The sequence below is a fragment of the Alligator mississippiensis genome, chromosome 6 (genome assembly GCF_030867095.1).
Source record: "Alligator mississippiensis isolate rAllMis1 chromosome 6, rAllMis1, whole genome shotgun sequence".
Lineage (NCBI taxonomy): Eukaryota > Metazoa > Chordata > Crocodylia > Alligatoridae > Alligator > Alligator mississippiensis.
The window spans coordinates 77,688,186-77,708,564 of record NC_081829.1 but is presented as its reverse complement, the minus strand read 5'-3'; the positions used below and the strand labels follow the sequence as shown (position 1 = coordinate 77,708,564).

Sequence of the window (20,379 nt, the reverse complement as noted above, 5' to 3'; positions counted from 1 at the left end):
TGCCCATTTACACATACCTTCCTCACCGTAGATGGGATATGGCACCTGCCTACACCAATAACATCTGCATTAGGTAAACAAAAATATTTCTATCACAAAAGAAATACTTCAAAGTATGAAACTAACTGTGTAAGTCAAGGTGGTGTTTAATGCTACTGCTCTTAAGTTACAATTTACAAAATCCAAAGTTAAAACCCATCATAGTTGTAGCAGTTTATCTGCATTAAAAACAGTAACCAAAGCAGTATTATACACATGTAAATAAAGCACCACTCCAAAAGTGTTTGTATACAAAAGCATAAACATTAGGAAATATAAAACACGCATCTAGAATTCATCAATAAAAGCAAAATGTTAGTCATAGAAAAGAGTGAAGAAAATTCCTCAAAGAATAATTTTTGTGGTCCTAGTGCAACTCTAAGTCTACTCAAGAGAATTTTCACCTGTCCAAATCTGTATTGCATTCATGTATGTCCAGTATTTCTACTTTACCATTATAACTGATGGCAAGCCTAGAATGGGTGACAAATGCAATATACTCTTTAAAAAATCATTATTGTTAGTTTTTAAATATATGAAAAGAACTGGCTTTCATGTGACTTTTTATGCTGTCTTGTTTATACCTGTTCCCTACTTCAGTAGGAAAATCATTCAAAATTATTTTAGCATATACCCACAGTTGAAAGCAGCCCAGAATTTCCAGATATGGATATGAACATCCATCACTCAGTTTTTTGCAGTAGGAATTTGCATATTTTCTAGTTCATGAAAATCAAGGGAAGATGACATTGTTCTCAGTAGAAGGACCAGTCCAAGACATTATGTGGTATCTTCATAATTAGTAACAGTGGTCATATGACAATGGGCAAAGAAAGAAGCAGCAGAGATGCATAGGGGATAATATCTTGGCCTTAGTGAAGTAAATGGGGATTTGTCACTGAATTCAATGGCAGTAGCATCAGGCTAACAAAAAGCTGCTTAACAATATTGGGCATTTCACATGATTAAGGATACCATTTGCAGGAGGGTGTCAAGCGTATAGCCCGCTGGGCCAGATCTAACTCACAAGGCAGCTAGTAGGCCATGGGATGCTGGGGGACATGGCTCTTAGGCTCTAGTGGATAAGGTGATTGGCAGCAGGAGGGTGAGGACTGATACAGCTCTGGTTTGCCTGTTGCCATTGCTGTGGCCCCAGTTCTTGGCCACTGGCCCCACTGTGGCATGGGGCATGCAGGGGCAGTAGCAACTCTGGCTATGGCACAGGGCATGCAGCTGGAGCCGAGTTGTGTGTCCTATACTGGAACTGCCTCTATTTGTGCTGGGTCAAAGCCAGAGCTACTACTACCATGTGGCCTGTGGCCCAGGGTGCAAGGTAAGTGTGACACCCTGGTACAGAATACTTGATGCAAATCCAAGTGTATTCCCGAAATATCAGTAACATGTAGCCAAGTTCACTTCAGGGCTTTACATCAGTATTTCAAGAGCTCAACACCATAAATGGTAGGAAGTCACCACAATTAGATTCTTACCCCTCCCTCCTAAAATGTTACATCCCAGAAGCTTTTTTTTTCATTTTTCTGTAAGTTGCATTAAGAAAAATAGTACCTGAGAGTTTGCCAGTAGTTGCCATTACAAAGCTGGGAAGAACACACTTGCCACATGTGAATTACTTTAATTCTCAAATTTGGTCTCGTCTTGAGTAGTGAAGAAACTATCTAATTTGCAGTATAGACACCAATCTTAATTTAAAGCAGAAAGAGTGTTTAGTGTCATACTGATAGCTGATACAGGGTACTGTTAGTTCCCTTTTGCTTTTGGAGACTATAAGAGTAGAATGTCAATTGTAGATGGGCCCAGATAATCTGGAATTACCAGCAATTTCAGCATGATTGTAGTATTTGGTATTCAAGGTTTAGCTAAGAGAAGAAAAGAAATTAGGTAAAGCCCAGAACTCAAGCATTAGATAAATTAGTTGGGAAAGAAGATGGAGAAGAAAAAGTTAAAATGATGATTCTCACTGGGATGGAGTAGCAAGGTGTCAAAAGAAATCTATTAATGACTCTTTCTTTAACAAATGGAAGAAAAACTGTATCTTGCATCTTCTAAATTCTCTTTACCAAACTTTTTATACAGCTATTGCTTATTTTACAGCAAACACATTATAGGATGTGGTGAAGATGGTAATAACTGGTTGAATATTTTTTAGTTTTTCCCCAAAATAATTTACCTTATTTAGCCCTTCTTAGGTAAGATGTGATAGTGGTGAATTATTAAGAGGTCTTCATTGTCCAATCTGTTAAAAATATTACCTCCAGTCCACTTAACATAGTTTATTCTTAAAGTGGATTAGATTAGTTAGTAACTGTCAGTCACTTAGCTAGGTGAACTGAGATTTTTCTTCTAAATAACAATATTAAAGCAAAGGAAGAAATCGCATACAGTATCCATATACAGTGCAAGAGGTAACTGACAATAAGCTATTTTGAAAAAAATCAGATTTCTCCCATTTAACATATAAACACATTTCTAGTCTAGCAATACAGACAGACATGTTCCCAAGTGTTTTAAAAAAGGTGGTGCTGAACTGCTATAACACATTCTCACAATCTTTTCCTGTAGCAGAACCAAGACTGCTTTTGTCCTATACTCTTTTTTGGTTATATGTGCCTTTTGCCATATCTTTTCTTTGGTTATACACTGTTAGACTCATTATTAATTGTCTTGCCTTTTATTTAATAAAACATAAGAGGGTTCAAGTTGCTGTATAATAACTACATTTTCAGATACTATTGGCTTTGTACTTTTAGCCATTTACTTGAATTATTACTTCAGAGAAACTTGTGCCCAGTCATGCTTTATTTTGCTTGTAATATTATCTATATTTTTAAAACTAAAACTTGGGAAATTTTATAAGAATGAATCACTACCAAAGTATGCCTCTTTCTGCTATGGTAATTACTTCATAAATTAGGGGCAACTTTTTTTTTCCCCATTTTAAAAAAAATGTATTTAAAAGCATTGATGTCAGTAGATGAGAACTTGTGCACTCATTCTATCCCTTTAATAAGAAAATACACCATTGCAGCTAGGTCTAAAGCTTGCATCCACATCCAGGGAAAAATGCAATGTCAAAAGAAATCATGCTAGCAGTACCCATACACCCTTTAAGGCTGCTGTGGCTCTGAAAGATTCCAGCTTTTAATAGATATACTGTTTTTTATGAATGAAGATCTTTTTAAAATGTTTGAAAAAAATCCACACTCTGAAAGATTTCTTTTTTAACATCACTAAAACTTGCACTGATGTGGAGGAAATTTCCTAACAAAACGATAGGCAATCATGCCACTAAAGTGTAGGTCTGCTTTATAGATTTGCCTTCTATCTTTTTGATATCTGTATGCTATCAATTTATTTAAGAAAATGTTTTTTCTTAGAAACAGCCAACCCTTTGCCAGCCACAATTCTACCCACTACAATTCAGGGAGCAGCAGCGAGGGGCATCGGCTGAGCATTCTGTGCTCTCATAATCCTTGGATGCATATCAGCCCTTAGAGGCCTGTTGCCAGCCTAGTGTGGCTTTAGGGCTGCTGTTTTAAATTGCTCTGGGAATTGAACTGGCTCCTGACTGTTCCCATTAGTAGGAAGGTGGAAAGCTGTAATGCCCACAATGTCCTATGAACTATTTGGGTCCTTCAGTGAATGTAGCTAAGGCTCTGATCCAGAATCTTTGTTGTTTGTTAGGGGCTAAATTGTGCCTGGATGCTTAAAGGAAGCACTCCCTTGAGCAGCCTCTGGGCACAACCAGAGTCTCCAAATTAAAACAGTTTGTGCTCCCTGTGTACCTACCAGAGCATGCATTATAGAAGAAGTGTGGTCATGTCTATCTGCCTTTGACGTACTAGCCCAGCTCCTGATCTTCCAAGAAATGGTCTATCTTTTGATTCCCCATCCTTCAACTGAAGCTCCATGTTGCCCTCACACTCTAATGGCACAACAGTAGACAGCTGAATTTTGGTCACTGATTCATTTTAGAAAATTATTACAATCTCAATCTGTGGCAGTAATAATAACTATTATTATTATTAAACAATGATTGTTAAACAATTATTTTTATTGTGCATCTTACTAACATGTTCAAGCTAAGATGCTTTATGGCATTTTAAAAGGCACAAATTCTAGTGCTGTCCCATGCCAGACTACAACAGGAAAGCAAATCAGTCCTCATGAGTTGGGTTCAAGGAGTGGCAGGCTGGTTGTATCCTTGACAGTTCTGAGCAGGCACTGCCTGCAGCAAGTAATGGCATTCAACTTTTAACTATGGAATATTGTGAAAATAACACTAACTTTTCTTATAACATTTCTCTCACCTGGACATCTGTGTATGTAGAACTGTATTGTCCATCAACATGGAAAGTTTTAAAAACAGGGTACCTGGATGCATGTAAAATAAACAAATGCAAGCACAGGAACAGAATCTGTGTGTTCAAAGAACCCTCCCTTTAGGTGCCCTTGCTTGAGGCAGAGCTACAAATGAAATCCCTCATCTATGTGCAAGAACTACTCCCTACTAGTACCTATAAAACTATCCAAACAGGATAGAAAATGCTCCAGCAAGACTCTTTACAGAAGTTAGGGTTTACAGGGTTGGACAAAAGCAGTAAGTTTTTCCTAAAAACCTGAATCAGTCCTATCTTCACATTTTTTCTTTACTCATTACTAACACGATAAAGATTAGGAGGAAAACCTTGACTGAGTGAGAGGCACTGGGGAGAAAGATCAAAATGGAAGCAATCTTGAATTAAAAACATTTTTCCAATGTAAAAACCAAGGAATAAGGTATTGTACACCAAAAATATATAAAAAAAATCTTCCTGTATAACAAATCTAAATCAATGCTCTTAATTGAATGGGTGTGTACAGAAATCCAGCTGTACAGCATTTACACTTCCTTTTTCCTACAGGTTAAAAAAGTTACTATTGCTGATTTGCAATCTCTCATCTTCTAGAAGTCCAGAATATGGTTAAAGTGACCCTGAAATGACAAAATTCACAAGTCACAAAACAATAAGTTTACTTAAAACTGGTGGCAACATTTGTTTTGAGTGTGCTGTTTGTCATAGATGAAAAACTATTAGTTAAACTAGAAAGATCTCATCTTGATTATGTGAATAACATAGCAAACAACTTATTGATACAAAAAATTGAGGCATTTTTCTATGTAATTTGTATGGGAAACATTGCCCTGTTTTGGATAACGGAGTTTCAGATGCCTGATTAAAAATATAAACATGCAAGAAGAAAACAAGGGAACCGTATACAATATACTAACTTTTATATCACAATGGTAACGAACATGTTAGAGATGTTCCCATTTTGATTTAAACATAAAATATTTAACACGTGCTGAGTAGAATGAGGATTTATTTTCTGGTTGAGAAGTTTTCTTTGAAACTAACTTGTGTATTTTTATTTATTTATATTATATATTTAAATGAGAATAAATGCATTATTGGTGTGTGCATAGTTTACAAATAGATCAAATAGTAGGGCAGCGCAAAGATTCAGGTGGTGATTTGATTCAGAGGAGATTTGGCCCGATTCGGTGGCCAAATCTCCGAATCCGAATCGAATCAGGGGACCAATTTAAAAGCCTGAATCGATTCAAAGCTCTCTGAATCTTCAGAAAGGCTTCAGAGAGCTTTGATTCGGGCAGTCCCTGGTGGCTGCAACAGGGTGCTGCAGCTGACTCCAGTTGATAAGTAGGGGTTGGAGGAAGGAGTGTTGGAGGAAGGAGGAGGAGACCATGGGGGGACCCCTGCCTACCCCCCCCCCCCAGCTCAGTACTTAGAAAAAAAAAAAAAAAGCCATGATGTTCACTGGGTGCTGCTTGGCAGAAGGGTGATCCCCTTTGCCCCACCCTACATGGGGGGGGCTCTGTCATGAGCCCCCCCCACGGGTGCCCTGCCCAGGCCAGCTCTGGCTCTTTAAGGAAAAACAAAAACCAAGAAAAGTCCCGGGACTCACCATTCCTGCAGCGCACTCGGGGCTTCAGGGGCTCGAGTAGAGCCCCCCACATGGTGCAGGGCAGTGGGGGTCATCCCCCACCAGCAGGAGCGGTGAGTCCAGTGTTTTTTCATTTTTTTTTTTTTTTTTTTTTCTTAAAGCGCTGGATCTGGCCCAGGTGGGGTACTTGTGGGGGGGCTGGGGGAGCGAGGGTTGGGTCAGGGGGGCTTGTGAAGAGCTCCCCATGCAGTATGGGAAGTGGGGGCAGCGGGGGTCACCCCCCGCCTGGCAGCACCTGCTGAGCACCAGGGATTTTTTTTTAACAAGTGTTGGGAGCTGGTGGGGGGGGCAGCCACTGCCAGGGTGGGGTGGGGTGGGCCTGGCCTGGCTGATTGGCCAAAGCGAATTGGGACAGTGATTCGAATCGCTGAATCGAATCGCTGTCCCCCAAATCGGCCGAATCTGAAGCAAATACTAGCCACTTCGCACAGGTCTATCAAATAGCCCCCCACACCCCTAGCACTATGTATGTAACCCATTATAAAGGCTTTTCAAACAACTCGGGTATGGTTACATAATTTCATTTTCCCCAAAATGTTTTCACTTATTTTCCCCTTCTTCCTGTACTATGCAGACTGTAAATAAAGCACTCCAAAAAATACTTCTGAAATTGTAAATGTTGAAATAATCTGCTCCCCCACATAGGCTGATTTTTATTTTTTTATACAGTTGCATTATTCTGTTTTGAAACAATAGACAGAGCTTTTATATGTATTATTTTAAGTCTTGGGTCCTTCCTCTGATAGTTAACCAATCCAGCTGGAAACCTGTTTAAACATAGATAAAAACCCCAGTGTAGTTGAGGTGTTCAAGTGCAGACCTGAAAGTAGAAGTATTCTGGAATTGCTGCTGATAGTCAAGATCTTTGTTCCTCATTAACTCCATAAAATCAGGATTTTCCAGTGCAAAAACAATGCTGATAAAATACAACACTGACCACCACTACAAAGAAATTATCTCAGTCCATTAGGCTTTGTGTCTGATTTACCCCAGGCTAGCTGTCATGTTTTAATTCATTTGCATTTCTCTGTAAGCTGTAGAAATTACATGTTCTTATTATGGTTTTAACACTCTTATGTTCCTTGTAGGCTTTTTTCTCTTTCTATAGTGGGGCTCCTTCTCAGTGGGGCTATATCCATTTTAATTTTGAAAGACGTCCATGTTTGGATTTAAATGACTGACAAAATTTGACTTGTTTTAAGGAGAAATTTGAATTCTGGAGAAAAATTAAGTCGACTGAGCCTGTACCAGTTGTGCTAAGTATTATACTTCAGTTGGAAATACTGCTTTTTAAAAAAATATTATGAATGGAGATGTATGCCTACAATATTGATTTAAAATATCTGTGTATTCCCCTTAATTGCCAGAAGCAGCTGATTAACCAAAGAGGAAATAACAAGGAAGTCTGTTTAAAACTGCCCTGTGCTACCTGAGAAAAAAGCGTTTACCACTGTAAGATGACAGTGGGAGGTAAACCTACCTAGCAGAAGATGTGCAAAGCCCCATAAATGTGTAATTTGACATTTATATTTGTTGCAAGCAGAGAGGGAAAAATAAATCTTTAATTTTTGAATCATAATCTTCCTGTAAAGGACACCGAGAGCAAAGATTCCCTCCTTCCAACACACACTTTCAGATAACTGTATATGAATTTAAAAATGGCAGAGGCAGATTATCCATGACACTCAATTTCAGATGAGCTGAACCTACTAACATTAAGTCTGAATATTACCCTATTTTTTCTGGTCATATGTTTACTGGAGATCAGTAAAATTTAATATGGAGACATGCAAGCAATGTTATTTTTCTAATGCTATTGCTAAAATATAAATTGTGCTCCTTGGAATTCAGACATATAGCTATATACAAATATTATTTAAAACTGGTGCGGCGGCGAAGCGCCCCCACAGGCTAGTGAGGGAGAGAAGAGGGGACCCACAGACCCCAGACCCCGAGAGCAAGCCCCCAGAAGGGCATACGTACCGGCTGAGGAGCAGCAGGAGGAAGAGCCGCATCCGCGCGAGCCGCCATTATGCCGGCTCTGGCAACAGCTGTTCCCCGCGCGGCGAACAGCTGAGCCAATCCCAGCGGCCAGAGCGGCCGCTGCGGGAAGGTTTAAAAACGCCGGCAGGACAGGGAGGGGAGGAGAGCCAGGGAGAGAGAGAGTACGGGTGTGCTGCCCGTGCTGCAGGCTCTCGCACGGAGCAGAGAGGACCCCGCCTGCGGGTCTCAAGCAGGCAGCTTAGGCAAGAGCTGGAAGCCTTTCGCAAACAGCCAAGCGAAAGGCAGTCAGAGTGCAAGCCGAGGCACTCTCTCTGCATCCTGAAGCGGCAGACGCCCAGGAGGCAGGGGAGCGTTCTGCGGACAGGAGGAAAGGGGAGACAGTGGAGGCCCCAGGAGGGGGCTGGAACCAGGGGGAGCACCCACCAGCTCCCCCTGATTCGGAGGAGTATTATCTGTAAGAGAGGAGAAAGGAGAAACCCCTCCCAGCAGGAGGGAGGACGACCGGGAACCGGTCAGAGGCCATCATACTGGGCCTGGTAACATCTGGAATACATCGCCCAGCAGCTGGCGTGTGGACGGGGTGTAGGGGAGGCAGAGCCCCGTGGATCACCGCGTCCGATAACCGTGAGTAACACCGTCTATCGGGAGGCCCCACCCAGGATAAAGATCTCTACTGTAGACCCCTCTGAAGGTAATTGAGTACATCCAAGTCGTGGCAGGCGAGTTGAGGGGAGGGGCAACACCCCGATAGGCCAGGCGGAGCGAGGCGCAGGCTCCACAACTAGATTATAACACGATCTAATATTAGCTAAAAGTGCGGTCTTGAGTCCACTGATACTTAGGGTATAGAGCGGTGTTTATGATGCTTCAAAGTGCCTCAGCATTTTGTAGCACTACAAAAATATAGTGCTAAGGGTTCATAGAAGTGTTCCAGCTCCTTGGCTAGAGGCCTACAATGTTACCTCACAGGTCCCCAGGGGAACCTGATTACTGAGAGCCTGCCCTCTCCCCTGCCAGGGAAGGAGACAGGCTGTCAGTGATCAGCTGGCAGCAGCTGCCAGAAAAGCCCCAGCTGCTGGAGGGGGTGGCAGGAGCACTGCGCTCCTTGGCCCCATCACCCTAAGTAATCCTGCTGCTGCTGCCAGAGCCCCAGCTCTTGGCAGGGCTCTTACAGTGGAGGCAGAAATTCTCTCATCCAAACCCTCATCACCTACACTTGGAGGGAGGGAAGTGGAGGATTGTGGGGCTCTAGGAGCCCCAGAGCCCCATGCAGTGTGACGTGTAACTGTACAAGCACTATACACAGCACTATGAAAAATAATTTTTTTTTTTTTGTAGCACTACAAGGGTGTATTTAGTGCTACAAAGGTATGGGTGTCAGTAGCCTTAGTTTCATTCACACTAGTCATGAACATTAAAGAACGTTGCTAAGCCTAATGATGCCATTATATTTCTGAAAACCAGTTAAATGTGGTTGAAAACTGACTTCTCCAAAATATGCCAAAACACATTCTATACAATTGGGGTTATAATCCAAAGATGATTTTAAATGTCTTGAAGTGCAGGAACAGCAGGGAGCAAAGAGTTTATAACACTTACTTAGAGAATTGATTTTTCTGCTCCCAGTGTCGCAGTATGAGTAGAAGGTACTCAGAGCTAGATTTTTTAAAAGTATTTGGGACACTTAAAAATGTTTAAAAATCTGGCTCTCAGTGCCTCACTGTAGTTATTCTGGTTCTTCAAAGGAACAAGCCCTCTGAGACTTTTTATGGATTAACTTTTAAAAAATTGGCTAAAGCTCCATGTTGACTACAAATGTTTTCTCTGAGGCAGTTTCTGATTTCTGAGGAGGAGCACTGATTTGATTGAAATCAATGGGAGTTCTGCTATTGATTTCAATGAATTGAGGATTTCACCCTAACATCCAATCTTCTTTTCAAGAAGGACTAACAGGACTGGTCCTAGCTGCTTGCTTTCCATGAAATTCTGTGGTTCAGCAGCATAAAAGGGAGCAAGCGGAAGTCAACACTGGCAGCAAGGTTGGGGGGCACTAATTGTGATGTGATGCAACTGTACAGTTGTCATAAGCTACTGTGCAGTAGTGCCAGGAAAAAACCTGTGCGGGCATACCTGTGCAGTAATGTTAGTTACTTCACAGTCATTTAGTACTTGGTTATGTAAGTACTAAAAGACTGTGCAGTAACAACTGCTTGTGTAGATGCAGCCACTAACTCCCTTTCTAACAAATTGTTAGAGGATTTCTTGTGAATTTGGAGAATGGGTAATTCATGGTGAGCCGTGTGTGGGATCTGGGACTTAAGGAAAATAGAAAGATGGCCCTTTTGCCTCCCTAAGCTGAGGTCCCAAGAGTTTTATCCCTACTATCCAGAGATTTGAATTCCTGTCCTTTGTTAAGCAAGAGCAACTGGAGGAGCATTAGTGCCTGTTGTTGCTGTACTCACAAATGTCCAAGCTTAAATCTGTAGCCACAAGAGCAACTTTACTGTAAAATAGTGTAGTTGTACCCAAGCCTGGGTTAGCTTCCCTGTCTCTGAAACAAGCTGGGAAACGCACAGTGGTTCCATTTCTCTTGTGGTTAGACTGCTACCAGTAGCAGTGTTAGTTAGTGTAAAGCTAGCTGAGGTATGTCTATGCTACACTGCAGTCATAATAGAATAGAAATACTATAAAAAGCAGTGAACAGCATAATAAGTCTAAATAAAATGTTCTAGAACTCTACTTTTAATGACCATGTGAATCCTAATGAGAAATACCAATGGAAGAGAAAGTTGTGTGTTTATTTCTACTTCAAAAGATATTAATTCAGTCTCTTCACTAAACTCTACTTTTTAGAGTGAATTTGAAAAATGTGTTTGCAATATCTATATTTTCAACCTGATGCTAGAAACATATTAGTTTGTAGTCTAGTAGCTTAGCTAGAAAAAGCTAAATCAATCTGCCTTTTTTATTTACATGCTTTATTCCTGAGAAATGTAATTGTAGTTTTTATTAACTTTATGTTTTATGGATCTAATATTTAAGAACAAGTCTATCTTTTATGTCAGAGTAAGAAGGTTAATATACTTACAGATTCTCCGGCAATACATCTTGGGCAAGGCTGGGTAGTACTTCTGCTTCCATGATTTTGAAAAATCTAATTAACAAGAATACAAAAAACTCTCAAAAAAGCAATTTCTTGCCATTTTATTATATTTAGAACACATTCTACTAACAAATGTATTTTGTTTATACTATTAACTTACCACTGAATTTTGCTTTTCCTCTGTAGTCTGAGGGATACACTGTTCTGGGAAACCTTCCTGTTTAGAATCCAGCTCCATAGTCCAGTAATCCATGGTGCATTTGTTTAATTGGCAGTGAGCACCACTCTCATTTGGAAGAGTTTCTAAACTTTTACATGCACGTTTCTGGAAGAATAAAAAAGAGTATTTGGAAACCTTTATCAAGCACTGGCTAATGCATCTGAAAACAACAAAAGCTGTGACAGAGAAAAAGGTCCTAGGTTTAGCTGCATGCTGAGGACACTGGTTTACAGCTTGGGAGGTTTTAATTTATTTCCCTACTCTGCCATGCATTTGCTGGATGTCTTTAGGTATCTCAGTTTATGCATCATGCAAAGCAGCACACTGCATTCTAACTTCAAAGTTGCTGGGACATCTACACAGTATAGTGCAGTACCCGGCAGAGATACTAGCCTGGGTCCCAGAACCAGGTATCCATGTCAGTGATGCACTCTGGCCAAGCTAATGAGCCCTGCTGTTCTTTATAGTTATTTTGATCCCTGAGCTAGCTCAGCTGGAAGCAGTTTGGGTGTCTCTGAAAGGTACTGCATTGTGCCATACAGAGAGATCCCTATTTCTCTGTACATCACTTTCCCATCAGTAAAATGGGGGACAACAGCATTTTCTCATCTCAGAGGGGAGATGTGAGACAAGGATTAGGAGGTGCCTAGTTACAGTAGGTGCATCAGGAAGAATTCTCAGATGCAGCTCAGCAGTGCAGGCTGGCCATGACATGGGGTTAGCCCCTAAAAGACATACCATGTGACTTTACAGTATAATGGAAGAATGGGAAAATATTTTAAAAAATTACTTGGGTATTTAGGAGCCTAAGTCCTACTGACTTTCAGTGAGACTTAGGTGCTTTTGAAAGTTTTCACCTATGCCCTTTTGAACTCAACTTTGATTTTTAAGAACAACAGTGTTCAGTCTTTCACTAGCGGAAGTGTCTCATAGGCAGGAAATAACTTGCCACTAAACTAAACAGACTACTGAAGCATGGAAACTAAATTTTAAAATTTGAATATGTACAAGAAATCCTGTTATGTAAAAATAAAATGGATCAATACAACATAAACCTCAGCAGAGAATAGTTGAAAAAAGAACACTACCAAGGAATAAAGGATATTTGTAAGGGAGGTAAATCAAAAAGTAAAATATGTATTGTACTAAGAAAGTGAATAATATAACAACAAAAAAATCGGAGAAGGTCCTCTAAAGACAGGCAGCCCTCCACTGGGAAAACATTCGTTTCCCTTTGTTGCTGCAGGACTCGTCCTTTATTAAAAGCTATGGCATACTAGTAGAGCAGCAGAACTAGCAAGATGTATGAGATGAAGGATAAAAGGAAAAAGTGATTTACTGCTATGCATCATAAGAAATTTGGCTTATCAAAAATAAATTCAAGGTATTGTTTGGGGGTTTAAGGTACTTAATATCAGTGACAGAAATTTAGCATACAGAGTAGCTGACTGACAATCGTATCATACTGATGCTAAAAGAACTTGTGGAAGCTTCCAGAGACAGCTTAAGAGAGAGCTAAATTTTCCTGAATTTGATGAATATGAACTATTATCTCACGGAACAGTAACAATCAATACCTTAATTTTGATTGCGAACAGAATACAGTCAAGGCAGGATCAAAGTTTATGATTAATAAAGACTAAAAAGTTAGTTGTTGAGAGAGACTTGGTTTCCATAGGCAAAACATTACATCAAAATGACACCTCATTTGCCAAGAGCAATTCCAGTATGAGGATCACCCTAATGATCACTTTCTACAGTGTATCCAGTGTGGGTCCAGTGCCACCACAAGAAACATAGATCATATTTATTGCAGGCCCTGTAAAGAAGAAAAGATGATACTAAAAGAAGATACACACTAACCTCTCCTAAGAGCAAAATGTGAATGTGTGCGTTGAAAAAAATCTGCTTTTCAGAACAATGTCTTTTCCCCCTGCGTAATAATGAAGTTGCCACAAATTCATTTCCTGGCTTCATAGAAGACATTGATCATGTAAGAGAGAAAAACAGATTGAAGAACTAAATAGATAGAATTAACCAATCCAAATGCAATAGCAGATGTGTGTGAGGCAGACTGTCATTTGCCTTCTTATACATATTTTATTATAATATTTATAATATCTTCTTAGAAGCCTCAATTTCATGCGTTTACCTCTACTGATATTTGCTCTTTGCCCAACGTGTTTTATCCTATATATGCAGTAATAAAACAGCAGTCAGCACAGCTATATTTTGTTCAGTGTATTTATCAGCTCATATTTCACCTAGGAGACTACATCTACAAAATAGGTTCCTACTCCACAAGTATACTGAGAGCACTGCTGGCCTCCTCTCCTCCACCTACCATTCTCACTCCACATAAGTTTGGAAATAAGTGAAACCACTCCTGGGGCTATCTCTATTACCACTCTCAAGCTCTTTCTGCCATGTTAGTGGGTGGCCTCAGAGCAACTAAACTGCTTTGCATCTGGATTTGGTGCAGTGAGTGGAGTGGACAGAGAGCACTCTTCAGTACTGTTAACTCAAGAGTGCTGTGGGATCACTACAGATAATCTTTTAGAAAATGCTAAGTCCTTTGCTGGGCTTGAAGTCAAAGAATCTGGAAATTAACATGCAGTTAATCAGGATTTCCTTGAAAGCAAGAGCCATCTCTTAAAGTACACTTGTGGAGTACAGACAAAGATGCCTAAATGTGCAAAAGAATAAAAGCACACCATGTATGATATATGCACTGGGGACAGTTCACAAGAGGAACTGTGGATGAGAAGGAAAGGAATGGGAACTCTTCCCTGCCTCCCAGCCCCTTTTCTGCCCCAACTCAGGACTCACCACAGTACTAACTTTTTGTACTTTGTGTACAAAGTCTGAGAGTATAGAGATTAGAAAAAACAGTGCCAGCTTCCCTGAAGACAGCAAACCTATGGCCCCCACTTCCCCCATTGCATCAGTTAGCAAAGCTCCCATTTACACTTGAGCTCCATGGCGATGATTCATTTTAAAGGAAGGATCTACTAGAGAGATGCTCATCACATTGCACCAGTGATGGCATGAGTTAGTAGTCAAAGGTTCCATTATTGGAAGATTCTTCCAAGAGAAGAGCGTTTTAAGGGCTTTGATATTAAACCCAAGGAGTACATAGTTTACACAAAGTTATGCAAGCTTAAAATAAAGTCAGCTTCTCATTGTTCATACTGAGAGGAATCTTCGGCTCCTACCGCTAGTTTAAATCTACAGTAGGAACCAATTTCCACTTGTCTGGCTCTTACAACACCTGCACTACAATCATAAGATACCAATAACTGATGTTTTATAGAAAAAACTCTCTTGTCAGATCTGCATGATGGACCTAACTCAGATATTTTGCTCTCTGCAAATGCAAGGTTTGCACTGGAGACAGTTAGTAGAAAATCTGACTTGGTACCTGTCATGTAGATCTGAGACAAGAATGTTATCCTGTCTCTAGTAACTCATTTTGTTACTGGACAAACTACAATGTCTGAGCCAAGAGAAGGTTATTATCTGGCTGGGTAACCTCAAAAAGAAACAGAGGATTTTTTTTCCATGTATACTAGTCACTTGGAGTCAAAGAAACTTGAAAGCATGAATTCATGGAAAAGACATTTTTTTTCTTACCTGTAAATGCTATTTCTCTGATGGACAAGGTTAGCCTCTAACTAGATGGGTTGTTTCTCATGTCACACTTGAACAGGCATGATCAGCCAATGGAATAGGAGCATATGAGCACCAACTCAGGTTGACTTGAGGCTCCTATTAACTTCCCCAGAGTCAATGCTTTGGCATGCACTATAAAGAGAAGTGCTTATATGGCACAAACTGAGAGACACCTTGTTGGAATGTGTTTCATTAAACGAATAAACTCACTTGAGCTTAGTTCAAGTGAAAAACTTTTATCCTGAAAGTGAAAACTTCAAACTCCTAACAGACTGTCCTCATGAGGCACATTACAGAAGTAGGGCAGTAGTGAAGTGAATAGTGTTAGGTAAGGCCAACTAGTGATAAGACACAATAACATCCAAAAGAGGGGTGTTCATCAGACAAATAACAATTATAAGGTAATAGGCAGATGGACCATTTCCAGTTAGACAATGAGTATATGGGATCTGTACAACATTCCCTCCTAAAAGGGATGGGACCTTTCAAGTCAGAACAAACAGTAAGAAAAGCTGTGTAGCGGTATGTGTGCAACACCTAATAAAACTACTTATTTAGAAACAGCTAATAGCACTGCTATCTATTCTGTGCTATAAGGGGTGACATTTACTGCTAGGATATTATCCTTAGGACCTATACTGTGTGCCAGTTCCATGTATATATTAGAACTTTTTTCTGCATGAGAAAATTAGCATACAGTAAGCAAGGTGTGAACATGCGTTGCACTAACTTGCTGTGTGGATACTCATAGTTACACATTGGGTGCGTCTACATGTTCATTAATGTGCCTTAGCTACTGCATATTTAGTTTAGTACTTGCTTAATGAAGTACTAATTACATGCACAGTAGCTACAGTTACTGCGCAGTGGCACCAGCACATGGTTATTTTGTGATGCTTACTGTGCATTAGCCTAATTACACCGTGCAGTACAATATTAGAATGGTTTTAACTGCCATGCTACTTGTGCAGTGTTATTAGGCTAATGCACAGTAAACATCTCATGTAGACATGCCCATTAGCTTGCAAAGCAACTTTTTCCATTTTCAAAGTAAAATAAACTACCTTACACAAAGGTACATTTTGTGTATATTAAGCATGTCCCCATAGGCATGAATAAGGAACAGCTTAGGTATGACTTTACAGTGTACTTGCCTACTGCACAGGCAAGCCCCTTCTGACAGGAAGGTTTCCTATATCCAAATAGCTAGCATTATTTGGATCTCAGCACCATACATCACAGTCATAAGTGGATGTATATAATGTGCACCTTTATGATATGTTAATTTGGGATTGGGACTATGAGATATGTAGTCAGACCACATCTTGCCCTTGTGCAATACATATGGCATACTCCATAGTTCATGTAGGTGGTTCCAAATGACTGAGGGGTGAGGTGCAAATCTGGCCAATATTTATCACCTGTTCTTTCCAAGAGCTTAATACAAGACATGCCTCAATATCTGGTGTGTCCTCATGAAGCAATAGTTAGCAACTTAGAAATGACTTGGCTCTTTGCTTTCTGCCAACCATATTGCTTTACATATTTGTATTTGTATCAGCATGCTTTGTCTGCATCCATATTATAATTGATAAAACAATGTTTCCCTTATGCTTATGTTTATTAGCATTCATGGTTCCTCTTGTTCATGTAAGAAAGTGGCATACCATGTTCTAGGTAGCTAGCTAGCTATATTGCTGCATATAAGTTCAATGTAAGGACCACTGAATTCACTTCATTATGAATTTGAGAATAAGAATGAGGGAAGGATAAGGGCCATGGGGTTCCTTTGCCTCTTACCATGACAAATATGTTGTTTTAAGCAGTGCTATACTACAACCTTCCTGGTAGTATAGTACTCTAGGTCTGCTACTGCTACATGTTACTGCATGATTTCTCAGTGTCATACAAATGCTTTGGATAACAAATACCTTTTTGGTACAAGATGTAATAATTGTTTGGGACATATCATGTGCATCTCACTCTTGTTTTGCACTAGTATCTCATACGGACTATGGGAAATAATTTCCCAAACAACTGAATCAGACATGCCCAACCCAGCTGTTGTCTTCAGGGCTGAGCAGTGTATCACTGTAAAAGGCTGTACAGTTTAGTTGCTGGCAGCAGGCCTTTAAAAAGGGGGCTAGTATGATGGGCAATATGTGGGCCCTAGGAAGGGCAATATAGCCAAATATTTTGATTCAGCTAATTCAGTTTCCAGTGCTCATGGCCCATGGTAAGAGTAGTGTCTGTTGAGTACAAGCAGTGCAATTTCTGCTTAGGTATTAAATAGAAGTGAAGAAGGCCAGTCTTTAACAGTGGGTGGTGGTGGTGATAGCCTCTTTATTTTCTGGCTGTAGGATGGGATTATTAAAACTGTTAATAATACCTAAATGAAGCTGTGCAATGTCCCCTTGTTTTGTAGCATTCTAGATGGCCTACTAAAATTGGCAAATATTTGTCATTGTTAATCTGATTTCTCCCCTTAAAACATTTCTTACAATTAACCCTTTATAATGCTGTTAACTTTGGGAATCACAAATTCTGCCATATTGATTTCTATGTTTGCTTCTTCATGCAGTTTGTTTCAATAACATGCAGTGGTAGATGGGCAGAATTATGGAGTAACTGCTGTGTTCTAAAAGACTTGGGGTTTTTCCCTTGAACTTAATTAAATGTACCACAGGAATAATAATAAAAAAAAAGATAGCAGTAATATTAGTAAAATTAGTAATATTCCTACCATTTTTTTCTAATGTACTTCCAGAACAGGGGTACTTAACCCCCGCCTGGCCCATGGGTCAATCCAACCCTTGGTGCTGTCATGCAGCCTGCAATGCTCCCCCTGGGTCTGAAAATTTGGTGGTGAGGGAGCAGTGGCACTGCACTTCTGCTACTAAATTTCTGGACCTATGGGGAGCCCTGTGGGTTGGAGAGTGGTCCTGCATGCTGGATCAAATGAGTAGAGCAGTGCAGGGTCTGATCTCACTTAGTGGAGCTAGGCAGGAATAGTGTGGGGCAATGGGGTCCAACCCTGGCATGCAGCAGCCATTTGAGGCTGCGTGGGGTCTGATCCAGGTGAGCAGGGCCCAATTTGGCCCTCAGGGTCACAATGCTGATCAGCACCGAAGGGGGGCACTACGTTGTTTGATTCTGATTGCTGCATTCTGTGGTTCTGTATAGAAAGATTAATAATGTCATTAAAGAAAGCTGCATGAAGTACCTTGAGCAGGGCAGATCTGCTGTCAAAATGGCAGATCTGGCCGGCGGCCGGACTCCATTTCTCAGCAGTCCCTGCCCATGTAGCTGCAGCTGGTTTCCATGGAGACCCCAGCAGCCATAGGACCATGACAGTGTGTGTCCAGGGTTTCCATGGAGACCAGCCCCAGCAGTGCTGGCAGGGTGTGTGGCTGGGAGGGGAGCTCTTGCAGGGTCGGGGCCAGATACTTGCAGCGGTGACTGCGCGGTCCCCTCCAGGCAGAACTGTGATCCACTGCCCACATGCCCTGGGCAAATCAGCTGCAGTGAAGCAGGGAAATGGAGTCTGCTACGGGCCTGACCTCACCTGTGGGATGGGCTTTGCCTGCCCCTGACTTATAGGGTAAGAAACTCCTAATGTAACTTTTAAGCAACAGCCTCTGTTCAGTGAAAAAGAGCATTAACTACATGCTGATAGTAGAACACATTCCAGGAGAATCTCTTCTTAATTTATTAAAAGGATAGTCTTAAATTTTTTTAGAGTCGTGGAGAAGTAGGGCTGGAAGGGACCTCCAGAGGCCATCTAATCCAACTCCCCCCTGCCAAAAACAGGATCATTTCTATCCAAACTACCCCAGACAAACCATAATCTAAACTCAACATAAGACTGTCAGCCCTGACCCAAAAGAGACCTAACTCCTGCCACAGGTAAAGCAGGGGAACCACAGCAGCCAACGTCCTGCTTCTAGAAAATGTCAATATATGCCCAAGAGATCTGGGTACATGGCCATGTCCCCTGCTACAGAGGAAGGCAAAACCCTCCCGCAGTCTGGAGCGATTTGACCGTACCTTACTGATGCCAATATGGTGATTGGTCTGTCCCCGAACAGAAGGGCAAGACCCTCCAGCCGGGAACCTCCAGCTTTGGTCCCAGCAGGAGCACCGGCATACCCGAGTCAAAGTCCTCAGCCTTTATCAAGGACCAACCCATGTAAGGAGGTTAATGTTAATAAATCGATCAAGGACCAACAAATCAGACTCTGCGGATTTAAAGTCCGCTTGGCCTGGATCTGTAAGTTATGAGATAAAACTCATTCGCAGACTGGAGGAAAAACAGAAGGGCAAAAACTACATCGCATCACCTTGTAACACTGCCCTTAACCTTTGCTTGTAGCCAGCTGGGGGAAAACCAACAATTCAGGCTGCAAGCCAGAGAGGAAGAGGAAGAGGGGGAATGCCCCTCCCCCAGTTTTGCATCCTGTGGGCTGGTAACCTGGGCAAGAGGGACCCAGCAAAGGCAACTCTTTTTATTTCAGTGTTAGTGGGTGTGTGGTTGTAGCCGTATTGGTCTCGGGCCAGAGGCAGGCACGGTTCTTTGAGTACAGGTGATTCCTTTTTTGGCATCTCAGAACAGACACTGCCCAAAGACGGGTGATTGCACCCGACAGCTTGCAAAGAGCCCTTTCCCAACTACTCACCTGGTCTAACAAAAGCTGTTACCTCTACTCAAAGAGCCGTGCCCGCCGACTGCAGGGGGAAGGATTTCAAATTCCGCCGCCCAAACGCCGCGGGCCTGCGAGCCAGGGCGGAGCGGCGCGTCCCCGGACGCAGGCGCTGGCGGCGGAGCTGCAGGGCCTGCCCCGCCCGAGCCGAGCCGAGCCGAGCCGCCGCGACTCGCGGACCTGCCCCTTCCTCCCTTCGCCGCGGGCAGCGCTGGAGCCTCGTCCCTCCGCCCTGCCCCGGCCTCTGCTGCCCGGGGGGGGCAGACATGCAGCCGCCCTGCCCAGGCCCGGCCCCGGCCCGGCTCGGCTGCGGCAGCCCGCGCCCTGCACGTGCTGGGAGCCGCCGTCCCTTCCCGCGTCCTCCTTCCCCTTCCCCTTCCCGCCGCCGCGGGCGGGACTCACGCGCTCCGGCTCCCCGGGCTGTGGCTCCGGCAGCGCCCCCCGCCGCCCGCGCAGCACCCGCATATCGGCTGGCTCCGGGTCGGTCCCCTCCGGCGAGCCGAGGGCGGGCTGGGCGGTGCAAGGGGGCGGCGCTGCGGCTCGGCCGAGCCCCGGCGCCCGCTGCAGCCCCGGCCTGTGCGCCAGTGTCCCCCAGCCGGCAAGAGCCGACTTGCCCC

General features: G+C 42.3%; 1 protein-coding gene across 3 annotated transcripts; it reads right to left on the bottom strand.

The window, feature by feature from the left end:
• Positions 1-128: 128 nt before the first annotated feature.
• C6H10orf143 (chromosome 6 C10orf143 homolog) lies at positions 129-20,332 on the bottom strand. 3 transcript variants are annotated; one of them, XM_059730020.1, is made up of 5 exons: positions 20,165-20,332; positions 13,254-13,361; positions 11,331-11,495; positions 11,156-11,221; positions 129-5,032 (listed from the first exon to the last, which is right to left on the bottom strand). In XM_059730020.1, the coding sequence occupies exons 1-5, from the start codon at positions 20,225-20,227 to the stop codon at positions 5,003-5,005; spliced, it is 432 nt and encodes a 143-aa protein (XP_059586003.1). In that variant the 5' UTR covers positions 20,228-20,332; the 3' UTR covers positions 129-5,002. The 3 variants fall into 3 exon arrangements, 2 of the variants coding, with proteins under 2 accessions (XP_059586003.1, XP_059586004.1); XR_009463098.1 differs by lacking the exons at positions 13,254-13,361; positions 20,165-20,332 and adding an exon at positions 19,739-20,070; XM_059730021.1 differs by lacking the exon at positions 13,254-13,361 and having other exon boundaries at positions 20,165-20,304.
• Positions 20,333-20,379: the final 47 nt, after the last annotated feature.